Source organism: Pteronotus mesoamericanus, unplaced genomic scaffold (genome assembly GCF_021234165.1).
Source record: "Pteronotus mesoamericanus isolate MK-2021 breed Mesoamerican mustached bat unplaced genomic scaffold, CSHL_Meso_final contig_25, whole genome shotgun sequence".
In the NCBI taxonomy this organism is placed as follows: Eukaryota; Metazoa; Chordata; class Mammalia; order Chiroptera; family Mormoopidae; genus Pteronotus; species Pteronotus mesoamericanus.
The window spans coordinates 19,105,654-19,130,539 of record NW_026555105.1 but is presented as its reverse complement, the minus strand read 5'-3'; the positions used below and the strand labels follow the sequence as shown (position 1 = coordinate 19,130,539).

Sequence of the window (24,886 nt, the reverse complement as noted above, 5' to 3'; positions counted from 1 at the left end):
GGATTTTTGCACATGTCTTCATGAGAAATATTGGTCTATAATTTTCTTGTAATATCTTTGTGTGGTTTTGGTATAAGAATAATACTGGCCTCATAAAATGAATTGGAAGTACTCTTTCCTCTTATTTTCTGGAGCAGATTTTGTAAAACTGATATTATTTCTTCTTAAATATTTAGTAGAATTAGCCAGTGAAGCCTTCTGGGTTTGGAGGTTTCTTTGTAGGAAGATTTTTAACTACAAATTTGATCTTTTTTAAAAAAGATTTTATTTATTTTCAGAGAGTAAAGGGGAGGGAGAAAGAGAGAGGGATATCAATGTGCGAGAGAGACATCAATTGGTTGCCTCTTGCACACGCCCAACTGGTGACCTCGCCTGCAGCCCAGGTATGCGCCCTGACCAGGAATCAAACCCACGAACTTTTGGTTCACAGGCCAGAGCTCAATGTACTGAGCCACACCAGCTGGGGCTTAACTACAAATTTAATCTTTTTAATAAAATAGATCTATTCAAATTATCAAGTTGTTGAGAAGTTTCTATAATCTAAGGAATTGGTCAATCTCATTCATCTAAATTGTCAAATTTATGTGCATTAAATTCTTTAAAATAATTCTTCATTATCCTTTCACTATCTGTAGGGTCTGAAATAATGTTTTCTCATTCTTATTATTGATACATTAGGTACTCTCTTTTTTTGTTAGTCTTGTTAAAGGTTTATCAATCTTAGTAATTTTTTCAAAGGATCAAACTTTTGATTTCATTGATACTCTCATTGTTTTCCTCCCTTCAGCTGAGTTCTGCTTTTATCTTGATTATATCTTTCTACCAGCTTGCCTTGGATTTAATTTTCTTTTCTTCTCCTGTCTTTATTTTTAATCCTCACCTGAGGATATATTTATTGATTTGACAACAAGAGAGAAATATCAATGTGAGAGAGGAATATCAATAGGTTGCCTCCTGTACACACCCCAACTGAGGATGGAACCAGCGACCCAGGCACTGCCCTGACCTAGAATCATCCAGCAACTGGTCACTTTGCGGACAATGCCCAACCAACTAAGCCACACAGGTCAGGGCAAATCTACCTACTTTTTAAACGTTGAATATTATTCTCAACCTGGCTGGTGTGGCTCAGTGGATTGAGCACTGGCCTGTGAACCAAAAGGTCGTTGGTTTGATTCCCTGTCAGGGCACATGACTGGGTTGCTGGCCAAGTCCCCGGTTAGGGGTGTGCAAGTTGGGGGCGTGCAAGAGACAATTGGCAGCCTGTCAGTGTTTCTCGATCTCTCCCTCTTTCTCCCTCCCTTCCCTTCTCTCTAAAAATAAATAAATAAAATCTTTTAAAAAATAAACGTTGAATATTGTTCTTTATAGTTTATTTCACTTCTCCACAAAGGGCATTCAAACCAATTCAGGTTTCTCTTCTTATAAATAATTGTGAGATAATCTTCCCTCCTATGCATCTTTTTATGCACATGAGCAAGTATTTGTTTGAGATGGAGCCCCACAAGTGGAATTTCCAATCTAATGCATGAAATATGGCAACTCATTGTTTGGTGTTTTTCTGATTATTAGAGAAGTTGAGCATCTTTTGTTAATGTTTATTAGCCATTCAGATTTTCTTTTCTTTGTATTGTCTATTCATTTTCTTTGCCCATTTCTTATTAAATTATAATTTTTTACTGGTTTATAAGAGTTCTTTATTCTGATTATTCTTTGTTGAGTATGTAGCAAATATTTAATACCAGCTTTTTGCTTGTAAAAGAACTTTGGCCCTGGCTGATGTGGCTCAGTGGATCAAGTGCTGGCCTGCAATCAAAGGGTTGCTGGTTCGATTCCCAGTCAGGGCACATGCCTGGGTTGCAGGCCTGGTCCCCAGTAGGGGCGCGTGAGAGGCAACCGCACATTGATGTTTCTCTCCCTCTCTTTCTCCCTTCCTTCCTCCTCCAGTTCTCTCACCCCACCCCAAAAAAGAACTCTGTTGCCTTGGCCAGGTAGCTCAGTTGGTTAGAGCCTTGGCTCTATATGCCAAAGTTGCAGGCTGGATCCCCAGTACAGCACATAGAAGAATTAAACAATGAATGAATAAATAAGAACAAACCGATGTTTCTCTCTCTCATATCAATAAATTAAAAAAAAAGAATTTTGTTTACGGTGTCATGGTACATGTAAGAGTTTGCAGTTTGTTTTAATTTTAGTCCCTGCTTTTGAGTCCTTAAGAGGCAGAATAGTTTAGAGTAGCTCAAAGTACTCGGTCTGAATTCAGGAGTTCTAGGTTCCAATCCCATCTCTCTCTCTCTTTTTTAAAATTATTGAATTTATTGGGGCGTCTTGGTTAATAAAATTATATAGGTTTCAGGGGAACCATCTCTGCTTTTGGCGAACAGCAGCAGCCAGTGGGCAACCTGGCTGGTGTGAAAGCCCTTTATTTTGTGGAGAAAAGGAAAAATAATGCCTCTCTCCTTTATTGTGAGGATTTAACCCGATGGAGTGTATAAAAGGACCTGAACATGATAAAGAGCTCAATGATAATAATGATAGCTAACCGTTACTAATATAATGAATGACATTTTGGACATTCGGAACACGATAGGCCAAAAAGTGACTTACCTAATGATTAAACTCAAAGGCGACCAAGCTTTAATAGGAAGAACTCAGGTGAGGAGTTGTCTCTTTCCCCTTAAGTTCTGCCCCCTAGGATTCCACCCCCGTCCCCGGGTTTCGGACGCTGCTTGGCCCTCAGAGGGAAACTCAATGCCTGAAGAGTGGACCTTGCGTGTGACAGGCGCCGTGACGCAGGAGGGGCGGATTTGAGAAGCAGGATGCTTCGGGATAGGGTTATAGGTTCGCGCGGAAGGGGCGGGGCAATTCAGGGGCGGGGTTTAACGGGAGCTGGTCTTTGGGCCGGGCTTCCGCGTGCGTTTGTCTCGCTGAAGGGAGCCGCTGGGGGCGGCCCCGGCGGGCGGGGCGGGGCCAACTGGGGGGCGGGGCGGCGCGCGGCCTAACGGCGGTGGTACCAACCCCTGAAGCTGTTGCGCTGGGGTTGGCGAGCTTGGCGGCTACAGGTCCCGCGGCGGCGTCTGTGGGGGACCCTGGCCGCGGGCTGAGGCGGGAGGCTCGCGACCGAGGCACTTGGCGATGGTGGGCGTCCCTGGAGCGGCCGCCTTCCAGCGTAAGTGGGGCGGGAAGGCGGACGGCTGAAGGGGGCGTGTGAGAGGCCTGCGGCTCCACGGGCGCGAGCCCCGGAGAGGCCCCCGACGCGAGGCAGGGGTGGGGAAACTGAGGCCAGAAGCAGAGCGGGCGGATCCAAGGTCATGCGGCGGGCAGGGCCTTCTTGGGCTCCTGAGGCTGCCCAGGCGTTTCCTTCGCGGTCCGGAGGACTTGTGGGCTCTACGGTGTGAGAGAAACTGTGGGCACCGCGGCCTCGGAGCCCAGGCCGAGCCGGCGTCCATCGTACTTGCCCGCAGGCAAGAATTGTTTTGTTCTCCCAGCGCTGTGGCCACTAAGTCGGGATCCCGGGAAAATATTAACACACTCCTAATTTCGAGGGGTATGTGTCCGATTGTGGAGGAGGCGAAGATGGCTCCTGTGAGGGGCCTGTTGAGTGCAGGCTCAGAGGTCGGACTGCCCGGATTCACATCACGGCTCCCCCACTTAAGTGGATCTCTACGAGCCTCACTTCTCCCATCTGTAAAATGGGGGCGTGAAGATCATCTCCACTACCCCATCCTCCTCCCACCCCCCGTTTTTTGGGTTTTGTGAAGCCAGTAGAATGCCTGGCACAGACTCTGGCACGTACAGAAACGTCAAAACTGTCATTGTAATCGCTAATAAACCTTATCCAGGGTGAACCTCACTTGGAAAAGCCCGACGTTGAGCTGTTGTTGTTTATTTAAGATTTTATTTTGTCTTCTTTTAAGTCGGGCTTTATGATCGAATTGGTTTTCTTACCTCCATTCCTTCGATTCCAGCATATTGTTCCTCCTGGAATTGTGAGGTCCTTGGGGGAGGGGTGGGGTCTCTTAACACAATTTTTTTATTTTCTCTTTACAGTAGCAGTTATAGCCAACATTTTTCAAGTAGCAGGCATTTTGACAATATTCACTTAATATTTATTAAATAATCTGTTAAGTAAAAAGTACCATTCTCGGCCCTGGGAATATAGCAACAAACTGGATAGACCAGACTCGGGCTTTGAACTTAGTTAGTGGTGGGGAGGGAAGATATGGTAAATGAGGAAACATCCATTTTGCGTGTTTTCTCTCATTTAACCCTGGTGACTTATAAATAATAGTTAAGTATTTGAGTATGCCCATTTTGCAGAGGATGAAACAGGAACAGAAGAAACCCAGCAATCTAATGTAGTCTCAGAGCCCATCTTCTTCAACACCTGAAAGGGAGGCTTTATGACCTCTCTTTGTTTGAGACCCACTAAATGCTGGATTGAGGAAATGCAAAGTAGATGCTCCCAGCTGATGCCTCTTCATAGTCAAGTCTGCAGTTGCAGCTTTGGATAGTTTGATTCCCTTCTTCTTGGAGCTTATAACTAAAGAAAGGCAGACAGAGGTGACCTTTAGGTCTGACAAAGGTGCACCATCTCTAGAATGAAAGGACCTTTTATCTGAACTTAATTTTTTGGTGTCCAAACCTCTTTTATGCAGTTTTCAGTTTAAAATATGCCCCAAAGTACAATTTTTTGGCTCTATTATGTAACTAATAAGGGCATATTTTAATTTTATTTATTAATTTTTTTTGGTGTTTCTAAGACAATCCTATATTCCTAGGCAGTGTGCTTAGTATACATTTTCTTTTAATCTCAAATTATATAGTAAATTGCATTAAAATATTGGGATTTTTTTTTCAGTGAAGTTCTCATGGTACAGCTAGATTCAACATTGACCATCTGCTAAGCACCAGGCTCTGTGCTGATGTAGGGCTTATAAAAATGAATGCAAGAGCACACTCTTGCTTCTGGAAGCTTACCTATAGTCTAAACATTTGGCTAATGTTTTTAACTGAAGTGCTAGGCAGAGAGAATGTAGGAGCTCAGAGTCCCTAGGGGAAGTCATCTAGAGCAGTAGCCTTAAATGTTTTTAGTGTTCTGTCAATAAATAGGGTTGAGTATACACCCACATTATGTGAATATTTGTTTTAAATTACAGTTACAGTGTTGACTACTGTGTATTACGTACATTTTATAATGTGCAAAAGTAGACATTTTACAAAAGGCTGAGCTGAAACAACTATGCCTGGAAGTTCCAATATGGTCCCTCCATATTATTCACTCCAGGGGGTGAATAATAACTATGCCCCCTGGAGAGGAGACCATTGGTCTTATAATGAGACCTTCTCAACCCATTAGGTCTGTTGAAATTCAATTCTGGAGTTGTGCCTAGATTGAAATCTTGGGGTCCAATCCTTACTAGCTTTGAGACTGAGCAGGATATTTAACCTTTCTGGGCATTTTATTTTCCTCATCTATAAAACTGATATGATATGATGAGAATTCTTACTTCATTTGCAGTTTTATTGTGATGCTTGATAGTATATATACGTTAAGGTAATGTATATGGTAATACATACAAAATACTTATACAGTGTTTGACACACACTATTTTGGCCTCTGTGAGGATACAAAGCTGCTTTAAGATCTCAACAGTCTAGCAGGGACCTTGCACAGGTACATGGATAATAAATAAGTGCTTGAAGCAAAGGCTTTTGAGAATGCAGAGGAGGCATAAACTAATTGTTTTTGAGGATTCAAGTAAGGTTCAGGTAAGGAGGTGACATTTGAACCAGCCTTAGAAACCAGAGGGGCTTTTTCCAGGAGGAGGAAGGGTTGGTCTTGTTGGCTGAGGAAGGGAACAGTGGAAATTTGGAAGCTGTTGGGGCCTTGGTGAGTAGTTCTCCAGATCTGGGCCTGCAGGGAATGTGATTGAAGCGTCTATACTTTGTTAATAGGATAACAGTGAGTTCTGGCTGGAGTTGTGCCTGGCAGGGGCCAGATGGCTAGAAAACCTGTTCCAGAACTTTTCACAGTACCACAGCTCTTTCCTTTCTGGTGGCACTTAACTTATTCTGCCTTCTTAGTTATCTAAGAATATAACCCCCTAAATATTCTTGAGGGTTCTGATAGTAATTGCATTTTTGTGATTTTATTTTGCCTGGCAAGATAAGTAGAAAATTCATATGCACAGGGAAAGGCCTATATATTTTTGGACCTTCAAAGAATTCTGAACAATTACAAGTGGCATGATAAATGACAATAGTTACTAGTGAAAAACATGCTTACAAATATTTTATGGTAGATAGGACTAGGATTTGTGCATTACCATTTAAAAGGGGTGAGAATTGTCATGTTCAGTAACTCTTTCCTTATCTGGCACTTACCTATTAGGATAAAGAGATGCGAAAGTGCACCAGAAAGACTTCTCTCAGGTTGAATTAGGTGACTTCCATTTGCTTTTCTAGATCCGCTCTCCATCTTTTCCCACCCTGTCCTCTGCCTTGGGAGACTGACTTAATATTAATATGTGAGGATCTGTCAAATATTTATGCACTGTACACTGATACAGTGGGCTTCCTTTCCCTCTGAAGTTGTAGAATTTAATTACCCTGCTCCCTTTTTATGGGAGTTGTCTCTGGCTGGCTCTGTCCCTTTGTTGAAGATTGTTATTTCTCTAAAAGTGGTTCTTTCTACATGACTTGCTCCTTCTAGGTTTGGAAAGTTCTAATATTTCCTTTTTTCCTTGGGCTTAGAGGTACTCTCACTAGTTCCAGGGTACTGGAGCTGCACCTTGTGATTATTTTGTCCCCTGCTTGCCCACACCTTTCTTTATCATTCCCTCATTAAACCCTCCATGAATTATCCTTACTGAAATATGCTATCTTTCCTGCTGGGACCATGACTGATTGAAACCCATACCTTGTTTATAGGATGCCTCCTCAAACTTCCACTCAAAGCTTGTTATATTCTGCACATACTACAAACAAAGAAACTTTTCTCAGCCCAGTTTATAGAAGATTTAAAAGCAACAAATCAGATGGAGAGGAGAGGGGCTACCCCAGATAAGCAAGCATACTGACAGTGAGAGACAGTGTCTCATCCTCTTCTGTGGTTCTTACCTACTGTGCCACATTGATGTATTTAAGTCCTCTCCCCCCCAATACTACTGGGTAAGAAAAACAATGGGGTAAGATTAAAAGTATCATAATCTGTGACTATACAATCAAAACAAGTTAAATTGCAGTGAGTAATAGCCTGTCTAAAAAGGCAGAGATGTACACAATGCAAGTGGTTTGGCATAATGGAAGAAGGATCTGTAGGCAGACTTTGGGTTTGAGGCCCAGTTCTAGTAGAAAGTTATTCAGCCTCTGAGTCTCTGTTTGTTTACTCTATGAACAGGAATAATTCATGCCTGATAATAATAATGACTAATAATAAATGTTTATTTTGGGCCAGATAACATGCCAAACATTATACTCACCTTGTGCCTTTTAATTTTCCACTTTTTCAGTTAGGTATAAATTCTTATTTTACAAATTGGGAAATAGATTAAGATGTCATAGAGCTAATAAATAACCAAGCCTAGATAAAATCTAGATCTTTCTGACTACAGAGCCTGAGCTCTTAACACTAAGGCAGCTATTATTTGAAATGTGTTGGGCCATCAGTAAATGGGAAAATCGAATCTTTGTTCCAATACCATGTCACTGTGAAATTCCTACATTTTGAAAGGTCATTTAAGTTATCAGACTATGGCATTTATAAGGTGAAGGAACAGGGTTTATAGATATCTAAATATTACTGCACTCTAGAACTTTTCCTAGCTGTTTTTTCACTTTTGGGGAAGGATCTTTTTTCAGAATCTTTGTTGATTCATGTTTTATACCATCTCCCAAATCCGTCCCCTGTGGGCAGAGTTCAGTGAAGTGAGCTGAAGGCTTCAAGAGTAATATTGTTACAAAACCTTAATTGCTTAATTACCTGCTATCTGCGTATTAAGTTAGAATTGACATTTTAGTGAGTTTTTTAAGTTGATTAAAAAAATTTTTTTAGAGGGCGAGAGAGAGAGACATCGATTTGTTGTTCCACTCATTTATGTATTCAGTTGGTTGCTTCTTTTATGTGCTCTGAACAGAGAATCGAACCCACAGCTCTGGTATATCAGGATGATGCTCTAACCATCTGAGATATCCAGCCAGGTTTTGTGAATTCTTGTGTAGAACTGGGCATAAGTTTTACTATTAGGAACAAAGTTATCCTTTGAGGTTGCTCTGAAGGTTTTTGACTTTGCTTATTTTGAGAGTTGGGAATTAATAACTTGAATCATGTTTTAGACATTTGTAATGATGTCTTTGTCTTTTAATTTTGAATACATTTATGCTGGTTTGGAATTGGTTGGCTTTCCTACTTAGCAGTAGATTATAAAAATAAATAAAGAGACTGAATTTAAACTTCCTTTTCTTTTTTTAGTAGTTACTGATTTTAGAGAGGAAGTGGAAGAGAGAAACATCAATTTTGTTTTTCTACTCACTTATGCATTTATTAGTTGTTTTGTATTTGCCCTGACTGGGGATTGAACCTGCAACTGTGGCATATCGATGATGCAGCCAAGTGAGCTCCGCTGCCAGGACAAAGCTTGTTCTTGAATATTAAGTCTGTTGTGTAGGGTATGGAAATTTTTACTTTATGATCAGGTACCTGAATTTAATGAATACTTTTAGGCAGGGAGGATCATTTAAATGATAGTGTGCAATGAATGAATACAGCACTATAATCAAGATGAGTTAATTAATTAAGTTTATACCTCTTCCAGGGTAAGGAAAAAATAGGAGGAAAGAAATGGGAAAGAAATATTTCTTACCTGCCAGTTTTATCCTCGTTCCTTAGTTTTAGAGTATTGCTTTAAGCCTCATATTGTAGAAAGTGTTTACTCAGTTGTAAAGATTTATTTCAAATCCCTGAAAGTTTGAAAGTTAATGAAGGAGAATCTTTCCCCTGGTTATTGTTCCTGCTTTGGTAATAATACCAAGAGAGGGGTCTCACTAGCTTGGTACTGACTGGCCCCATGCACAGTATGAGCTAGTATATGTACATATGACAGAGCCTGTCCCTGAGTTTTATAATGGCTGGTTAAATAACATTTTGCCTCTGTCTCTGGTTTCTGTCTCTGGTCCATTGAAGGCCTTGAGGCTATCTGAAATTATAGGGGCTGGGGCACCATAAGTTAAACTAGTGAAATGAATCTATTGCAGATATGTTAACTGAATCTGTCTTTCAAGTCCAGTCGAATTCTTTTTTTTTTTTAATTTTTAAAATGTATTTATTGATTATATAGAAAGAGAAGGGAGACAGAGAGAGAAACATTGATTAGTTATTCCACTTATTTATGCATTGATTGGTTAATTCTTGTATGTACCCTGACTGGGAATCAAACTTGCAACATGGGCATATTGGAACAACACTCTAAACAACTGAGCTACCCGACCAGGGCTTCAGTTGAATTCTTTAAAAAGAGTATTTGCTAGATTTTCTGCTGGGCACTTTTCACATTTTGTCATCTCTTACAATTCTTAGAATAATCTGGGGAGGAAGTTAATATCTCTGTTTTACAGATGAGGAAATAAGGCTCAGAGAAGTTAAATTGCTCAAGGTCACACAATTAATCAGTAGCAGATGCACTATTCAAACTTAGTTCAGTCCTGGTGTTGAGTTCATTATGCGTTGAGATCTGAATCCAAAACCCACTATTTTTGAACTTTATCGTATCAGACGGCTTCTTCTTTCACTAACTACACTAGAAGTATTTATTTTTTTATTTTTATTTTTTAAAATCCTCATCTGAGGATATGTTTATTGATATTAGAGAGAAGAGAGGAAGGGAGAGAGTGCAAAAGAGAAAGAAACATCGCAGTGAGAGAGAAACATCTATTGGCTGCCTCCTGTATGGGCCCTCAACTAGGCAGGTGCTGGTGGTGGGGAGGGGGCTGGTGGTGGGATTGAACCTGCAACCCAGGTGTGTGCCCTGACTGGGAATTGGGCCCACAACCTTTTGGTGCACAGGCACAGTGCTCCAACCAGCAGAGCCACCCAGCCAGGGCTAGACAAAGTTCTTAGGCGTATGTTCCAGGCGACCCCAGAGCTCCCTGAAGATACTTGACTTCCACCTTTCTTTGACAACTTTTTCTAACATCTTATTAGGAATTGGGGTCGGATTTTATAGACTGCTGCACTAGGTCTTCATCTTGTTCGGGGGTATCCTAAATTGCTCTTAGAGATGAAAATGTTTAAAAAAGGGAGAAACTCTCAGAGCCTTTACCAATGTATCCTATGTGTTTACTGATCTTAGCAGTGAAGCAAATAAATGGTGTCATTGAATAGGGAAAGCCCAGGAAATGTCCATGCTAATTTTGCTTGGCCCTGTGAGGATCTGTCAAATATGGATCATTAAGTGTAAGTACGTGGACTTTGCAGTGAACGTTTACTTTGTGGCTCTTTACGATTTGCATTTTTGTATTGCTTTAATTAAATGCAAAAATCAAAGTAAAATTCAGAGTAACCTAGAGCTAGGTATTCTTTTGTCTAAATTTATAGCTTTGGAGTTGGCTAGACCTTTCAATTAAATTAGCTAATGGCAACAAACATGTAATCTGACTTCTCCAGCAGCTTAAGTGAAATATTAGTACCAGGCATTGCACAGGTCCCTTGACACACTACTTCGACCTTTTTCTTTCTTAAAAATGTTTCCCTTATTCTTTTATTAACTAAACCATCTCCATGCAGAGGTCCTGCGTGCTTTTAATTTTTGAAGCCACATGAGAAGAGACTTTTTTTTAGCACAGATTTGTTCATTTTTACCTTGTATCCCTGGAGCTACACTAATCATACTATATCCTCTAATTCACTTGGTTTTTAGCTAGTTTACTCTTACTCTCCCTTACCATTACCTGTCCTTGTTTCTCCCAACCCTCTCAATAAAAGCTAAAATATTACTGATATTTTCCTCCACCAAATATATGGTAGGGTTTTTAAATTTTGTTTTGTTTTGTTTTGTTTTGGTCCTTAATATTAAGAAGGTGATTGCCTTTCATTTTGTTTCCCTCTAGAGAAGTGGAGCCAAGCTTGCAGGGAGGAGGAGTGGCAAGCTAAAAGCAAGTCCTCTTTGTGACTGAGATGAAAGGTAGAGGTGGTTTAGGAGAGGGTAGTTCTGAGCAGTGAAGGAGAAATAGGGGAAGGTGATGATGGTCTTAGTTCCTCTGGCGTTCATTGTCCAGCCACCTAGAGCTGCTTAGCGCCCAGGGGCAGACTCCAGTTTTCATAAGTTCCTCCTTAATCTTCTCAAGGTGGGTTGGTTTGTCTAAATGGTAAACTATACTTCTATTTCTTCTTAAAGAAAGTTACAAGATAGCATAAGCTGCTTTAGAAAAACACAAACATGTTGAAGGATGGTGATCTGAATTATAAAAAACTTTTTTTGTACTCCTTTTCCTTCTTTTTTATACTTTGCATTTTGACAATTTCAAACTTAAAAAAAAGTTGCAAGAGTAGTGTTAAAATTCCTGTATGCCATTCACCTTGAGTCCCCAAATGTCAATGTTTTACCATATTTTATATATTCTTTTTCTCTTAATATAGGCATATTATTTTTCTGAGTAACTATTTTAGAGTAGGTTACAGGTATGCTGCCACTTTATTTACCCTAAATACCTTAGTGTATATTTCCAATAAACAAGGACATTCTCTTATGTACCTGTAATATACTTATCAAAATCAGGAAATACAACTTTGATATAATATTATCTAATATACAGACCTTGTTCAAATTTAGCCATTTGTTCAATAATTTTTTAAAAAATTATTTATTCACTCATTCATTCTTAGTGGAATGGAGGGAGAGAAATATCAATGTGTGAATTTGTCTTTTTTATGAGTAGATTCACATTATGTATTTTGGCAGGAATATCACAAAGTGATATTGTACCTTTCTTGGTGCCTCATATCAGGAGGTACTTAATGTCCATTTGTTAGTACTCATGATGTTAATCTTGGTCAGTTGTTTAAGGCAGAAAAATTTTTTTCTTTATTGTTTTATTTATTTATTTATAGAGAGAGGGAAAAAGAGGGTGAGAAACATTGCTGTGAGAGCAAAACATCAGTTGGTTGGTTGTCTCTTGCATGGGCCCCAACTGGTGACCAAGCCTGCAACCCAGGACCAGCGACCTTTCACCTTGTGGAATGACACCCAGCCAGCTGAGACACACAGTCAGGTCAAGAGGTTTTGTGTTTGTTTGTTTTTTGCAATTTCTATTACTCACAGTCAACTGTTGCCCATTTTAATATATTAAATGGAAAATTATAGAAATAATTCATAAGTTTTAAATTTCTTTTGCCATCCTATGCTGTCCCGCCTGGGATGTGAATCATCCCTTTGTCCAACATATCCATGTTGTATACAGTACCTGCCCCTTAGTCATTTAGGCACCATCTCAGTTATAGATCAACTGTTGAGGTGTCACAGTGCTTCTGCTCAAGTAACCCTTATAGTGGCCAAATGCTAGGCCACAATGCCTACATCATTTACTTCACTTCATCTCATCTTGTAGGCATTGTTGTATTATATCACATCATCACAGCAAGGGTGAGTCCAGTACAATAAGATACTTAGACAGACAGACCACATTCTCATAACTTTTATTACAGTATATTATTACAGTTCTATTTTATTATTAGTTATTAATCTATTACTGTGTCTAATATATAAATTAAACTTTATCATAGGTATATATGATAGGAAAAAACATAATACACATATGGTTTAGTGCTGGGGTGTCTTGGAACAGATCCCTCTAGGATAAGGGGGGACTAGTGTAAAGGCAAGTTGAGGCAGAAGTATGGGAAACTTTGAAGGTTAGACCAAAGAATTTGTCCCTAAGGCTAGATGCCTTGAGGAGTCACCTATTGTATTGACATTTTGCCTGATACCATAAATTTAACTGTTATAAAAAGCCTGGCTGAGAGAATTGCCTTGTTTAGATATTTGTGTTACATAGGATGCTGTTGATGTCATGGTTTGCCTTTAGCATGAAATGCTGAGGTCTAATCCACTCAGTAGGACTGAGTGTTTTGTGAGTGGCCTACCTCAGGATCAAGTTATAGAAGTAGAAGAATATTATAACTCAAAATTTCAGGAATTTTATAGTTATTGCTAAACTTTCTCATGATTTTTTTTTTTTTTACTCCACATTTTAGAGAAGGGGAAATAAAATGTACGACAATTTAGCCAATTGTTTCATTAAGTAGTTCCCCTAACTATGCAATCTCTTAAGCTTTCCATTGTTTTAAGCCTCTGGTTCTTGACAACTGGAAAACTGGTTTTCCTCTGGGGTGAGAGTCAGGGTATGTGATCAGAATTATGGTACTCATGGGATTTATTAGAATATCAATGTGATATACATATTATGGTATATTCTGAGGGAGGGTGTCTGGTATGCTTTTTGAAGTAGCCTCCCAGGTGATTTTCTATCATGCGTTCCCCATTAAAAGCCACTGTTTGAACCAATTTCTGTCCTTTCCTCCCTATGCTCACCTTGTATCCAGTGATGCTGGTAGGATTACATTCCTTTATCTTCTAGCATGAAGGAAAACTTGAGATGGAATTTTGTTATCTCATAAAGACTGCTAACCTCTGGTATGTCTTTTGGCCTTGATAACTAACTCATATTGTCAACTTGCTGGTCAGCTTTTTCTGATGAAATCTGACCTTACTTTCAGTTATTGTGGGTTATATTTTGCTTCAGCCTCTTGTTTTGTAAGTTTTGTGCCTGTGTTACTAGGAAGTCAGCTTCCTTCTTATTTTTGTGAAACTTCTTTTAATGAGCACAAAAACATAGGCAGTGATTAGATACTCTGCTCTTATTGTCCCTATGTCAAACTCATTCTCAGCACCTATTATGTGCACATAGTGGTACATAGATTTTTGTTGAGGTGAAGGAATGCTCTAAATATAGAAAAATCCAAAGACAAAGGGATCTCTGAGGTCTTTCTTATTCCACAGTCTGTGGTTCCATGAATTAAAAGGCAATAAATCCTTAGGGAACCCTGGTAAAATCCTCAGACCAGATTATACTGTACAAGGTATCTGACAACTTTGACAGTTGCTTCTTTGTTCATTTTACTGGCTGCAGTAAACAGGATAACTGCAGATTATTAAGACGTAAAATTTGGAGACAACAATTGAGTCAAATTTAGTTTAGCTTTTGTAATTAAGGCTATAATTTTCATTTTTGAAGCAATTGAAGTTGCCTAGTTTTTTAGAGCACATGTTGGTTGTGGCAGTGAAAGCTTTTTTGATTGTAGCACATATTCATAAATGAAGATTTGGAACTAAGTGTGACGGGATTTTCTGGATAACGATTTATAAGCCAAGAGGGCTTATTTAAACTTCTGCTACCATTAGGGCTTAATTGGTTTGATTCTATCATTTTAGCTTGGAGACTGTTGAAGAGTTAATTTATTGTATGATGGTTTGGCCATGTGTTGAACACAACCTCATTTTAAGGGAAGGATCTCTTTATATTTATTCATTTGCCAGATCAATTCTGTTTACATGTGAACCTTCTCAATTACAGAGAAAACAGGCAAACAATCCATACCAATTCAATATTAGAACATGTCAGACTGGTATCAGTCCCACAGATTAAGGAGAAAACAGGGCTTCTGGTTTTATTAAATTTACCCTGAATGATGACATTTAAAACAAGCCTCTGGGGAAAGATCTGTTAGTAACAGATGAATAAATTTTTCCTATTTAAATAAGTCCTTGTATGCAGGTAGACAGTATGGTGTAGTAAGAAAGGATCCTTGGATTGGTTTTCTCCACACTTGAAATGAAAATACTAGCTGTAATAGCTGTTTGGAAGACAGCTTGACAGCTTTTTTCCCCCCCTTATCCTTTTTTTATGTAAACTTTATTAAACAAAAATGCATAGATCATAAATGTATAGAGTTTTCTAAAAAAAAATAGAACATTAACAGCAACTACTTCAGAAGCCTACCTCTCGCCTGCCAGATACTATGCTACCCTCTTCCCCAGGATAACCAATATGCTGACCTCTATCACTATGCATTAGTTTTGTCTTTAAAAAGAGCACATTATATAGAGTCATGTACTGTGTATTTCTCTGTTATCTGACTTGTTTTGCTCGATAATAATGACACATGTGCTAGTGTTAGTAGTTCATTCTCATTGTTATATTGAATTCCACTATAAAAATATACCACAATTTATCTGTTCCATTGTTGGTGGATGTTTTGATTGTTCCTGCTTTTTGGCTATTAGGGATAATGCTGTAAGGAACGTTCTTCTGTGTCTTTGGGTATATACCTAGGAGTGGAATTGGAGGATCATCAAGTGTGTCTATATTCAGCTTTAATGGGCAACTGTCAAAAAATTTTCCAGAGTTGTACTAGTTTATATTTACATGAGGAGTCTTAACATTTTGCTGAGCTTCTACTTTATACAAGGCAGTAGGAAACAAACCATAGCCCTCTCATGGATCTTGAAATCTAACATGATTAAAAATATATTTTATACACATATGTTACAATACTCAGGAGATGATAAGGTATTAAGGTATGTTGTATATAGAGAGGAGTGTGATGGGGAGTGATATTAGATACAGTTGTTTAAAAAGACTGATCATGACCTGGCTGGTGTGGCTCAGTTGGCTGTTGCATCGTCCCGTGAACTGAAAGGTCATGAGTTTGATTCCTGGTGAGGGCACAAACCTAGGCTGTGGGTTTAGTCCGAGGTTAGGCCATGTGTGAGAGGCAGCCAATTGACATTTCTCCCTCACACTGATGCTTCTGTCTCCCTATCTCTCCCTCTCTCTAAAGTCAATGAGCATGTCCTTGGGTGACGGTTAAAGAAAAAAAAAAGGACCGATAAAGTGACAATTGCGCAAACACCTTAAGGACGTAAGCTAGCCTCATGGCTATCTGAAAGAGTAGCAGTCCAGACAAAACAGCAAGGAGACTAGTATAACTGGAGCACATTGAGTAAGGACGATATTGGTAGAAGTTGATCTCAGGGAGGTAAGTAGGTGCCAGAACATGTAGGATCTTAAGAGTCAATGAAAGGATTTTGGCTTTTCTAAATGGGATGGGAAGCCATTGGAGGGTTTAGAGCAGAGTGATATTATCCTTTACCTTTTAAAGAGGTTATTCTGCTCTTGGAGAAAACACTCTGGTGGGACAAAGGCAGGAACAGGTGAACTAAGAAATTATTGCTGTAGTCCAAGAGAGAGGTTGGTGGTTTAGGTCAGAATGTTGCCCTGTCTGGTGTGGCTCAGTGGATTGAGTGCCAGCCTGCAAATCAAAGGGTTACCATTTCGATTCCCAGTCAGGGCCCATGCCTGGGTTGCAGGCCAGGTCCTCGGTGCATGGCGCACAAGAGGCAACCACACATTGATGTTTCTCTCCCTCTCCTCCTCCCTCCCTTCCCCTCTCTAAAAGTGAATAAATAAAATCTTTAAAAACAAACAAAAAAAAAGAATTTTATTGATGGAGGTAAGGAGAAATAGATGGAGTCAGGCTATTTTGAAGATAGAGCTGACAGGATTTGCCTAGATGGATTGGATATGGGAATGGGGAGTTGTCTGTCAAAGATGACTCCAAGTTTATTGACTTGAGTTGCTAATTTACTGATTTGAGAAAGCCTGGGGAGGTGGGAGGAACTCTTTGTAGGTTTGGGCTGGGGTTGGAGCCAGGAATTTGATGTGGGACTATTGAGATGTCTATTACATATCCAACTAGAGATGTTGAATAGGCAGTAAGATATATAGGGTTGGCAACGGTAGGTTTACAGTTGTTCATATGGAAAATAAGACAATAAATAACAATGCAAGAATGAACTCTGTGTTTTGCATACTCACAAGTGTGAACCTACATTGTCCCATCCTGTATAAATAACATGGTGAATAAATGGGTCATTTGGTTAGAACATCGTCCAAATATGATTAGGTTGCGGGTTTGATCCGTGGTCAGGGCACATACAACAATCAACCAATCAGTAAATAAAAATCTCTCATCAGCAAATAAAAATTTTACAAGATAGTGGTGGGACTTAACATGGCCTTTGGAGTAATTTAGAGGGAATCAGGTAAGTTCTCTTCATCATTTGAACACTTCTAAAGCTCATTATTTAGAAATTAAATTGTACAGATTTTTCTTCTATTATTGTGAGAACTATTTGACAAGGAAGTAATATATCAGGAATTTATTTATTGAGAAAGTTCCTGGGTACTTCTTTGAACAATTTGTGAGTGAAATTTACTAGAGTTTGTATAAACTTCATGGAGTTGTTACTACTACTGTTATTGTGTATATATGAAGAAAGCTTTATATAGTGTTTTGCATTGTATTTTAAAGCACATCTGTAATACATGATTTGAAAAATAATAGTTTACATGGGGATTTCACATAAATTATTTTATTCACTACTCACAACAGCCTTGAATACTATTGAATACTAGTATTGAATACTATTATCATCTTTACAGTGGAGGAACAGGCTACATGGGTGAGAAATTGACTGATGAAGGACATGTCTCTCTGTTTAGTAGTAGAGACAAGATCTGACCAAGTCCTAACTCGATAGCACTACTTTGTTCCATTTATCATCTATGTTGAATGAATTGTAATTTATTGTATAGTACCTACTTTGACACTTTTTAAGAAAAATTTTGAGAATACATTTTATGAAGCTGGGGGCCATGAAAACAAGGAAGGGCTTAGGACAGAAGAAGCCACAGGAGAGAGCGCAGGCAGGGCTGCTTTAGCCCACTGAGAAGTCAGAGAAAAGGGGCCTTGGAGACAGGTTCAGGGGGTTAGCCCTGGATAAGCTGCTTCTGCCCATTGCTTCCCTGGTTGCAAGTCTCCAGGGGACCCTTAGACTTTAAGAGAGGCATGCCTGTGATGGAAGAAGGGGGAAGAAAAAGGCCTGGGAGTGCTGCTGGGAGGGGGAGTGCATGCTGGCAGTATAATTTTTGAAAGATATCTTTTACAAAAGCAATACAAGACATTCTTATAAAAAGTGCAGCAAATAGAGTAAAAAGTAAAAATTTCCTTTTACATCATCACTAAAAGTTTGTGTATTTCCAGATTTTTTTTATACCTTTACACTTACCTGTATTGTACAAATGTTTAATATTTTTCATAAACATAATCTTACTGTATATAATTTTGTATGGAGTCTTTATTATTTCCAGTCGGATGGGAAGTCCACAATACTGTTCTGTCAGATCTTTGCTTTAAACAAGAGCAAAGACATTTATCTCTTCTGTTGTTTTAAGTACCTTGGAACAGATTTTATGAACGACAGCAACATTCAGTATTGATTTGTTCAATGTTAGTAGTGAGATGCCTTTAAAATGATCACACCTTTCATTTCAGAGAACTTTCCAAATGCTCTGTTAAAAAGGCAGGTATATGATTGACTGCTTAATGAAGCTGGCAAGCACTGTTCAAGTTCTTTTCCCTTTCTCAGAAAGTGCAAGGTTGTCCATTTTGGAGCAAGCGAGGCACCTATTACCTGTGGTTATAGGAGATGATATTTCTCCATCTGTCTAATAGTGGGAAAAGGAATTAATGAACCTATAACTAGATAGAACTGTCCTGGAAATGAAAATAGGTCTTTGCTGCTATTGATGACATAGAAGAAGAAAACCTTTAGGTGAATCAAACTCTCCAGATATTTTGATGATTATTTCACCATTGTAAACTAATACATATGACAAATAATGCATTTTGCTTTTACTATCTAACTTTTAATGATGCAGTCATCAAATTTCCATGCTGTTAGTATTTTTCTCAAAAGCAAAAAGAAATTGAACTGCTATTGTGAGATAAGTTCAACGTTTACACAAAATCTGCTCTGGAGGAAAGAGTGGATTAGGAATTTATATTGGGGAGATAATGAAGTAGGTAGGCTCTTGCTGGAGACAGGACAGACCAAGTAGGAATTTGTATGGGTCTCAGAATTCCAGAGTAATGAAGGTGAATTAATGCCAAGTAACTGGTAAATGTAGGCAGATATTAAAATAGTGGTTAAGAAGGGAACAGTATTCAGTGTACATTTTGGTATGCATCTGAAGCATCTGGAAAGCTTCTTAAATGCAGTGTCTGGGATTTCACCTCCCAGAGATTTAAATTCTGGAGGTTGGGGCAGGGCCTAGGAATGTGCATTTCTACCATACTTCCTTAATAATTAATTATCTTATAGCTAGCCTAAAGACTATTTTGAGAAACACTGCCTTAGAGTGTCTAAACTGACAAAGACCATCTAAGTCTAATTGGACTTAGTCTAATTGGAGGAAGAGTTACAGGGAGGAGAAACTACTTCGATATAGGACACTTTATGGTCAGAGTAATAAATGGAAATGTCTGAGAAGATAATAGTTAATGCTGACTGAAGTAAGGAGGAGGGACTGATGTTTGATTTTATTTTTTACTAAAGGTACATATCTTTAATTTGATTGTTTTGTATTATATAGATATATATCAGATAATGCTGTGTTGTCTTTTGGTAAGCAAGCTTTCATATTTACAGTTACTATATTCTTGGGACATCCTTAATTTCCAATATTTCACACCATTTTCTCAATAAGCCATCAAAAGATCCTTTAAAGTATGACTTCAACATTCAAACTAACTCATAGACTATGGCATAAAATAATTTATTACCTCATAAGTGTTTTTGTTTATTTGCTCAGGAAATAATCATTGTTTTTCTTTATCAATATTGATGAATCTTCCTTTATGGGGAGAAAATTCCTCTGAGGATTTAAGCAGAGGTTAATTTAAGGTTCAGAAAATTTCTTAATTGTAAGGTTTCTTAGGTATAAAACTAGGAAGAAATTCTTATTTTTCACATGCTGTTTGTTTACTTAGTATTAACCATTCATTCACTACATTTACTAGTATTGACATTACCATTCTTAATATGAAGCACTGGATGATGGGCAATAATAAGCTCATTTTATTTAGCTTCCTATAAATGTTAAGTAGTTTAGGAAGTTGTAAATAACAATCGTGTATAACTTAGGGTTCTCACTATAACAGTTCTTTGCTATTATTATGGTAACTTCTTTAACGTTGTATTGGGGATAAAGTTATATTTTAGCATCCAATAGTTAAAAATGATGTTGGTTTTAATTGGGACAAAAAGATGAAAATGCTGACCTGGGCTTGCCTGATCTGTAGCGAGCATTGTTCTAGCAAGTTTCATGGAATGGATGTACATGAACCAGGTGTTTCACTTTTACTGCAGGTGTACCATCTGTGGAAGCAGGTGGACAGATTCTTTGTCATCAGGAAAACACAGCAGATGAGACTTATGAGGAGAGCTAATTGACTGGTTTTCCTCAGCTACAGTTCTCTCAGGTCACATCCACCTAAGCACAGCTTTAGCTGTGTGCAGGCGTTGACACTGGTCAGGACAGCAACAACAACAAAAGTGAACGGAAAAGGTGTCCATTTGACTGAGTATTTACTGGATTGACACTGACAAAGATAATTTCAAGGTTCCTTAAGTTTAGTTTTTATTTTTGTGTTTAGTTACTTGAGGATATTTATAGCTTATCATATTAATTTCTGAGAGTTCCTTTTAAGGACAGTTAAATATGTCTAGTAATAGGTATACATAATTTATGGCAGGCTCTTCTTTCTGGAGAACTGGGAAGTAAACAAAAAGGACTTTTCATTAAGCAAAATAAAGGTCATAGATCACATGCACTGAAGAAGAGAAGGGAAATACAGACTGTAAGCCATAAATTCTTGGAAGGAGAGACTAGAATGCATTCATGAATCTCATCCCTATATCACAGATGAGAAAACCAAGACCTAGAGAAAATAATTCCTCATATACCAAGGGCCAGGTTCCTTAGAGAATTGGCTTAAAATTCAAAGTAACTTTAATTCTGAAGAAGTGGATCAAATCCAATGATATTTTACAAAGAAATAGCAAAGTGAATGGGCCAATTTAATCTAGTGAACAACCAGCTGTGTACATAATTTCAGCTCATCTGAGACTATAAACTTAAAATGAGCCTTTGTACAGTGTTGTTTCAGGAACAATCATCGTACTACTGGGCTGGCTGAAGGAGCTAGGAGTTTGCCTGCCTTATCATACTTAAGGTTTAACTTCATTATTACGCACCTCATTTTAAGAGATAAACGTGGACAGCATTTGAGAGGGTTCAAAGGGGATCCCCAAATATGATTAAGAAACAGAAACTCCAGTTGAAAAGTTCAAGAAGCTGTTGAAGAGAAAGCCTAGAGGATTGATGAGCCTTTAAGGACTGTTTTTGCAGAAGTTGGCTAGTTGTATACTTAGTCTCTTTAGAACTAGCCAGGCAGGGGCAGGCAGCATCAAATTGACCTTAGCCATGAGGAAAAGTAGATACACATTGTATATTCTAAGGACCAGCCACATCAGGGTCACCTAGGAGCTTGTTTAAAATACACGCTCTGGCTCAGACCTGCTAAATTTGCATTTTAATAAGATTTCCCCAGGTAATTCATATGTACATCAAAATTTGAGCTGTATGGGGTATGCCATTAAGAGGCACGTAAGAGACAGTGGCCACTTAATTTGGAGGTTCGGATTCGTGGGCAATAAAGGCCTCAGATCAAAATAAGAATAATTGAGTACTTTATTAAGAGAAAGCAAAGTGAAAGCAAGAATCAAGAGTAGACCTCACCAGATGGGAATTTGCCAACACCCGAACACAGATGCTGGGAAATCCTGGAGACAGCATTCGGGTTCCGAATGAGAGAAGTTATAAGTGATGTGTCCCCTTCAGATGGGATTCCACAGTCTCACTTTGGGGCTATGCTTAAATAGTTTTTTAGACAAAGATGACTATATGCCAAGGGCCTTGTGTGACTCAGTTAACTAACATGTCCTTCTGGGAGAAGGGCCAGTTCTCCCAAAGGAACAGCTATACATCTAAAGTTAAATATTAACAATACTGGTCTCCCAGGAAGAAGGGTTCATTCTCCCCTGGAGACAGCATGTCAACATTTTATTCTTACAATAAAGGTCACTACTCGGGCATAAATGGAGGACTCTTAATATCCCTTTAACCCATCACGGGGTTAAAACATAGTCTTTATAATGAATTAAGATGATTAATTCTCATTTTCCAAGAGCATTTTTAAAAAATGGCATTCTTACCAGGATGAGAGAAGTTTATGGTTTTTGAATATTTATATCTTTCCTGAGAAGGATTAAGTCGTGGAGTGAGATAATAAAGGGAAATTATATCAACCTGAGCAAAAGCAGAATAATTCAATGCAAAGTTAGTGAAGTTCTCAGTAGAGAAGGCAGAATAGGAACCATTGTGGAAAATATGGGTTATATATACAGCTTTTCCTTTTCCAAGCAATGACACAATACCAGCTCATCCTCCTGGCCTTGAATTCTAAAGTGAATCCAATACATTGTCCTTTAGAAGACTTTGAGCAACATTGGAGTAAATTTTAAAGAAAATGAAGGAAGCATAGTGTGTGGTTCTTGTGCCTCTTACCTGCAAGGTTAAAGTGAAGGTCTATGAAGAGTGTTTTGCAGGGAAGCCAGAGAAAAACGTCTGAGTATTTGGCTTCATTCATGAATATAATCTATTTGACAAATATTTATGAAGTGTTTCCTATGTGCCAGGTACAGTTTTAGGTACTAGATATAGAGCAGTGATCAAAATGAATTCCCTGCTCCTGTAGGGCTCACAGCCTAGTGAGGAGACAGCCAATAGCAAGCAAACAAATACATGCTAAAACCCCAGGTGGAGATTAATGCTTTGAAGAAAACTAAAGCGAGCCAAGGGATTGGAAAATAGTGGGAGAGGGGAAGTATGAAATTTGCTACTTTTACATGGAGTTAATTTTAGGAGATTCTTTTGGTTTAAGAGCTAATTTATTTTCGTTTTTCTTCCTTTTTTTTTTTTTGGAGGCCTGAACGTGGTTTTTTCTTTTCTTTTCTTAATATACATTTTATTGATTATGCTATTACAGTTGTCCCATTTTTTTTCTCCTCTTTATTCCCCTCCACTCTGTGCTACCCCTCCCCCTGGCATTCCCCACTCCCCTTAATTAATGTCCATGGGTCAAACATCTAAGTTCTTTGGCTTCTCTATTTCCTATACTATTCTTAACATACCCCTGCCAGTTTTGTACCCACTATTTATGCTGCTTATTCCCTGTACCTTTTCCCCCATTCTTCCCCCTCCCTCTCCCCTCTGATCTCCATTTCTATGATTCGGTGTCTGTTCTAGTTGTTGGCTTAATTTTTGTTTTTGGTTTTTTTTTAGGTTCAGTTGTTGATAGTTGTGAGTTTGTTGTCATTTTACTGTTCGTAGTTTTTGATCTTCTTTTTCTTAGATAAGGCCCTTTAACATTTCATATATTAAGGGCTTGGTGATGATGAACTCCTTTAACTTCACCTTATCCAGGAAGAACTTTATCTGCCTTCCATTCTAAACAATAGCTTTGCAGGATGGAATAATCTTGGATGTAGGTAGGTCCTTGGCTTTCATGATGTTGAATACTTCTTTCCAGCCCCTTCTTGCCTGTAAGGTTTCTTTTGAGAAATCAGCTGATGGTCTTATGGGACTCCTTTATAGGTAACTGTCTCCTTTTCTCTTGCTACTTTTAAGATTCTCTATCTTTAATCTTGGGTGATGTAATTATGATTGTGCCTTGGTGTGTGCTTCCTTGGGTCCAAATTCTTTGGGGCACTCTGAGCTTCCAGGATCTCCTGGAAATCTGTTTCCTTCGCCAGATAGGGGAAGTTCTCCATTATTTTTTCATTTAAGTTTTCAATTTCTTACTCTTCTCTTCGCCTTCTGGCCTCCCTGTGATTCAGATGTTGGATCATTTAAAGTTGTCCCTGAGGTTCCTAAGCCTCTCTTCATTTTTTTTTTTGAATTCTTGTTTCTTCATTCTGTTTTGGTTGAATGTTTTATCTCTTCTGCTCCAAATTGTTGATTTGATTCCCAGTTTCCTTCCCTTTACTGTTGATTCCCTGTATATTTTTCTTTATTTCACTTTGTGTATCCTTCACTTTTTCCTACATTTTGCGACCATACTCAACCAATTCAATAAGCATCCAGATTACCAGTGTTTTGAACTGTGCATCTGATAGGTTGGCTATCTGTTCATTGCTTAGTTCTATTTTTAGAGCTTTGATCGATTCTTTCATTTGGGCCATATCTTTGTCTCAGCGTGTGCCTATGCCTGTTACGTTGGAAAGGGCAAAGCCTTAGGTGTTCGCCAGGGTGGGGCAACTCAGGTTTCTGAGTTGTGATGCTGTATGTGGGGGAGAAGGCCTGAGAGGGAACAGTGTTAGTTGCTCAGCTCTGGCTGGCTTTCAGTCACTTCCCCTACTACCCACAAGCAAATTGGGCCCTTTTGGTGCTGATTCCTGGCAGAGGTTGGGGGGTTGTGTATGTTTTAGGACCCTGTGGGTCTCTCCAGTGGACTCTCCTGTGAGGCTGGGAGTTTCTCCCACCGCAGCAACCCCCACAGGTTTTTACCTCCAGAGATTTTGAGGCTTTCTTTTCCCACACTGGAACCCTGGATCACGCAGGCAGGCTGTCTCGCTCCCCAGCTGATCCTCCCGGTTTATCCACATGCAAATGTGGGACTGCCCTCCCATTTCTCCAGCTACAGCTTTGTCACACGTCCGTCCTCTCCACCCTGGCTGCCCGTCTCTGCCCCTCCTACTGATCTGGATGAATGTTTCTTCTTTAGCTCCTTGGTTGTTGGACTTCCATACAGTTTGATTTTTCTGGCAGTTCTGGTTATTTTTTGTTTTTAAATTTGTTGTCCTTT

The 24,886-nt window shown here is 38.9% G+C and overlaps 1 protein-coding gene across 1 annotated transcript in view; it reads left to right on the top strand.

The window, feature by feature from the left end:
• The first annotated feature begins 3,009 nt into the window (after nucleotides 1-3,009).
• The window catches only part of CBFA2T2 (CBFA2/RUNX1 partner transcriptional co-repressor 2), a 141,028-nt gene continuing 119,151 nt past the window's right edge, over nucleotides 3,010-24,886 (top strand). The window contains exon 1 of the mRNA XM_054573879.1: nucleotides 3,010-3,169. Within this exon, the coding sequence (XP_054429854.1) occupies nucleotides 3,136-3,169 (34 nt within the window). The 5' untranslated portion in view covers nucleotides 3,010-3,135. The remainder of the gene's footprint in view (nucleotides 3,170-24,886) is intronic.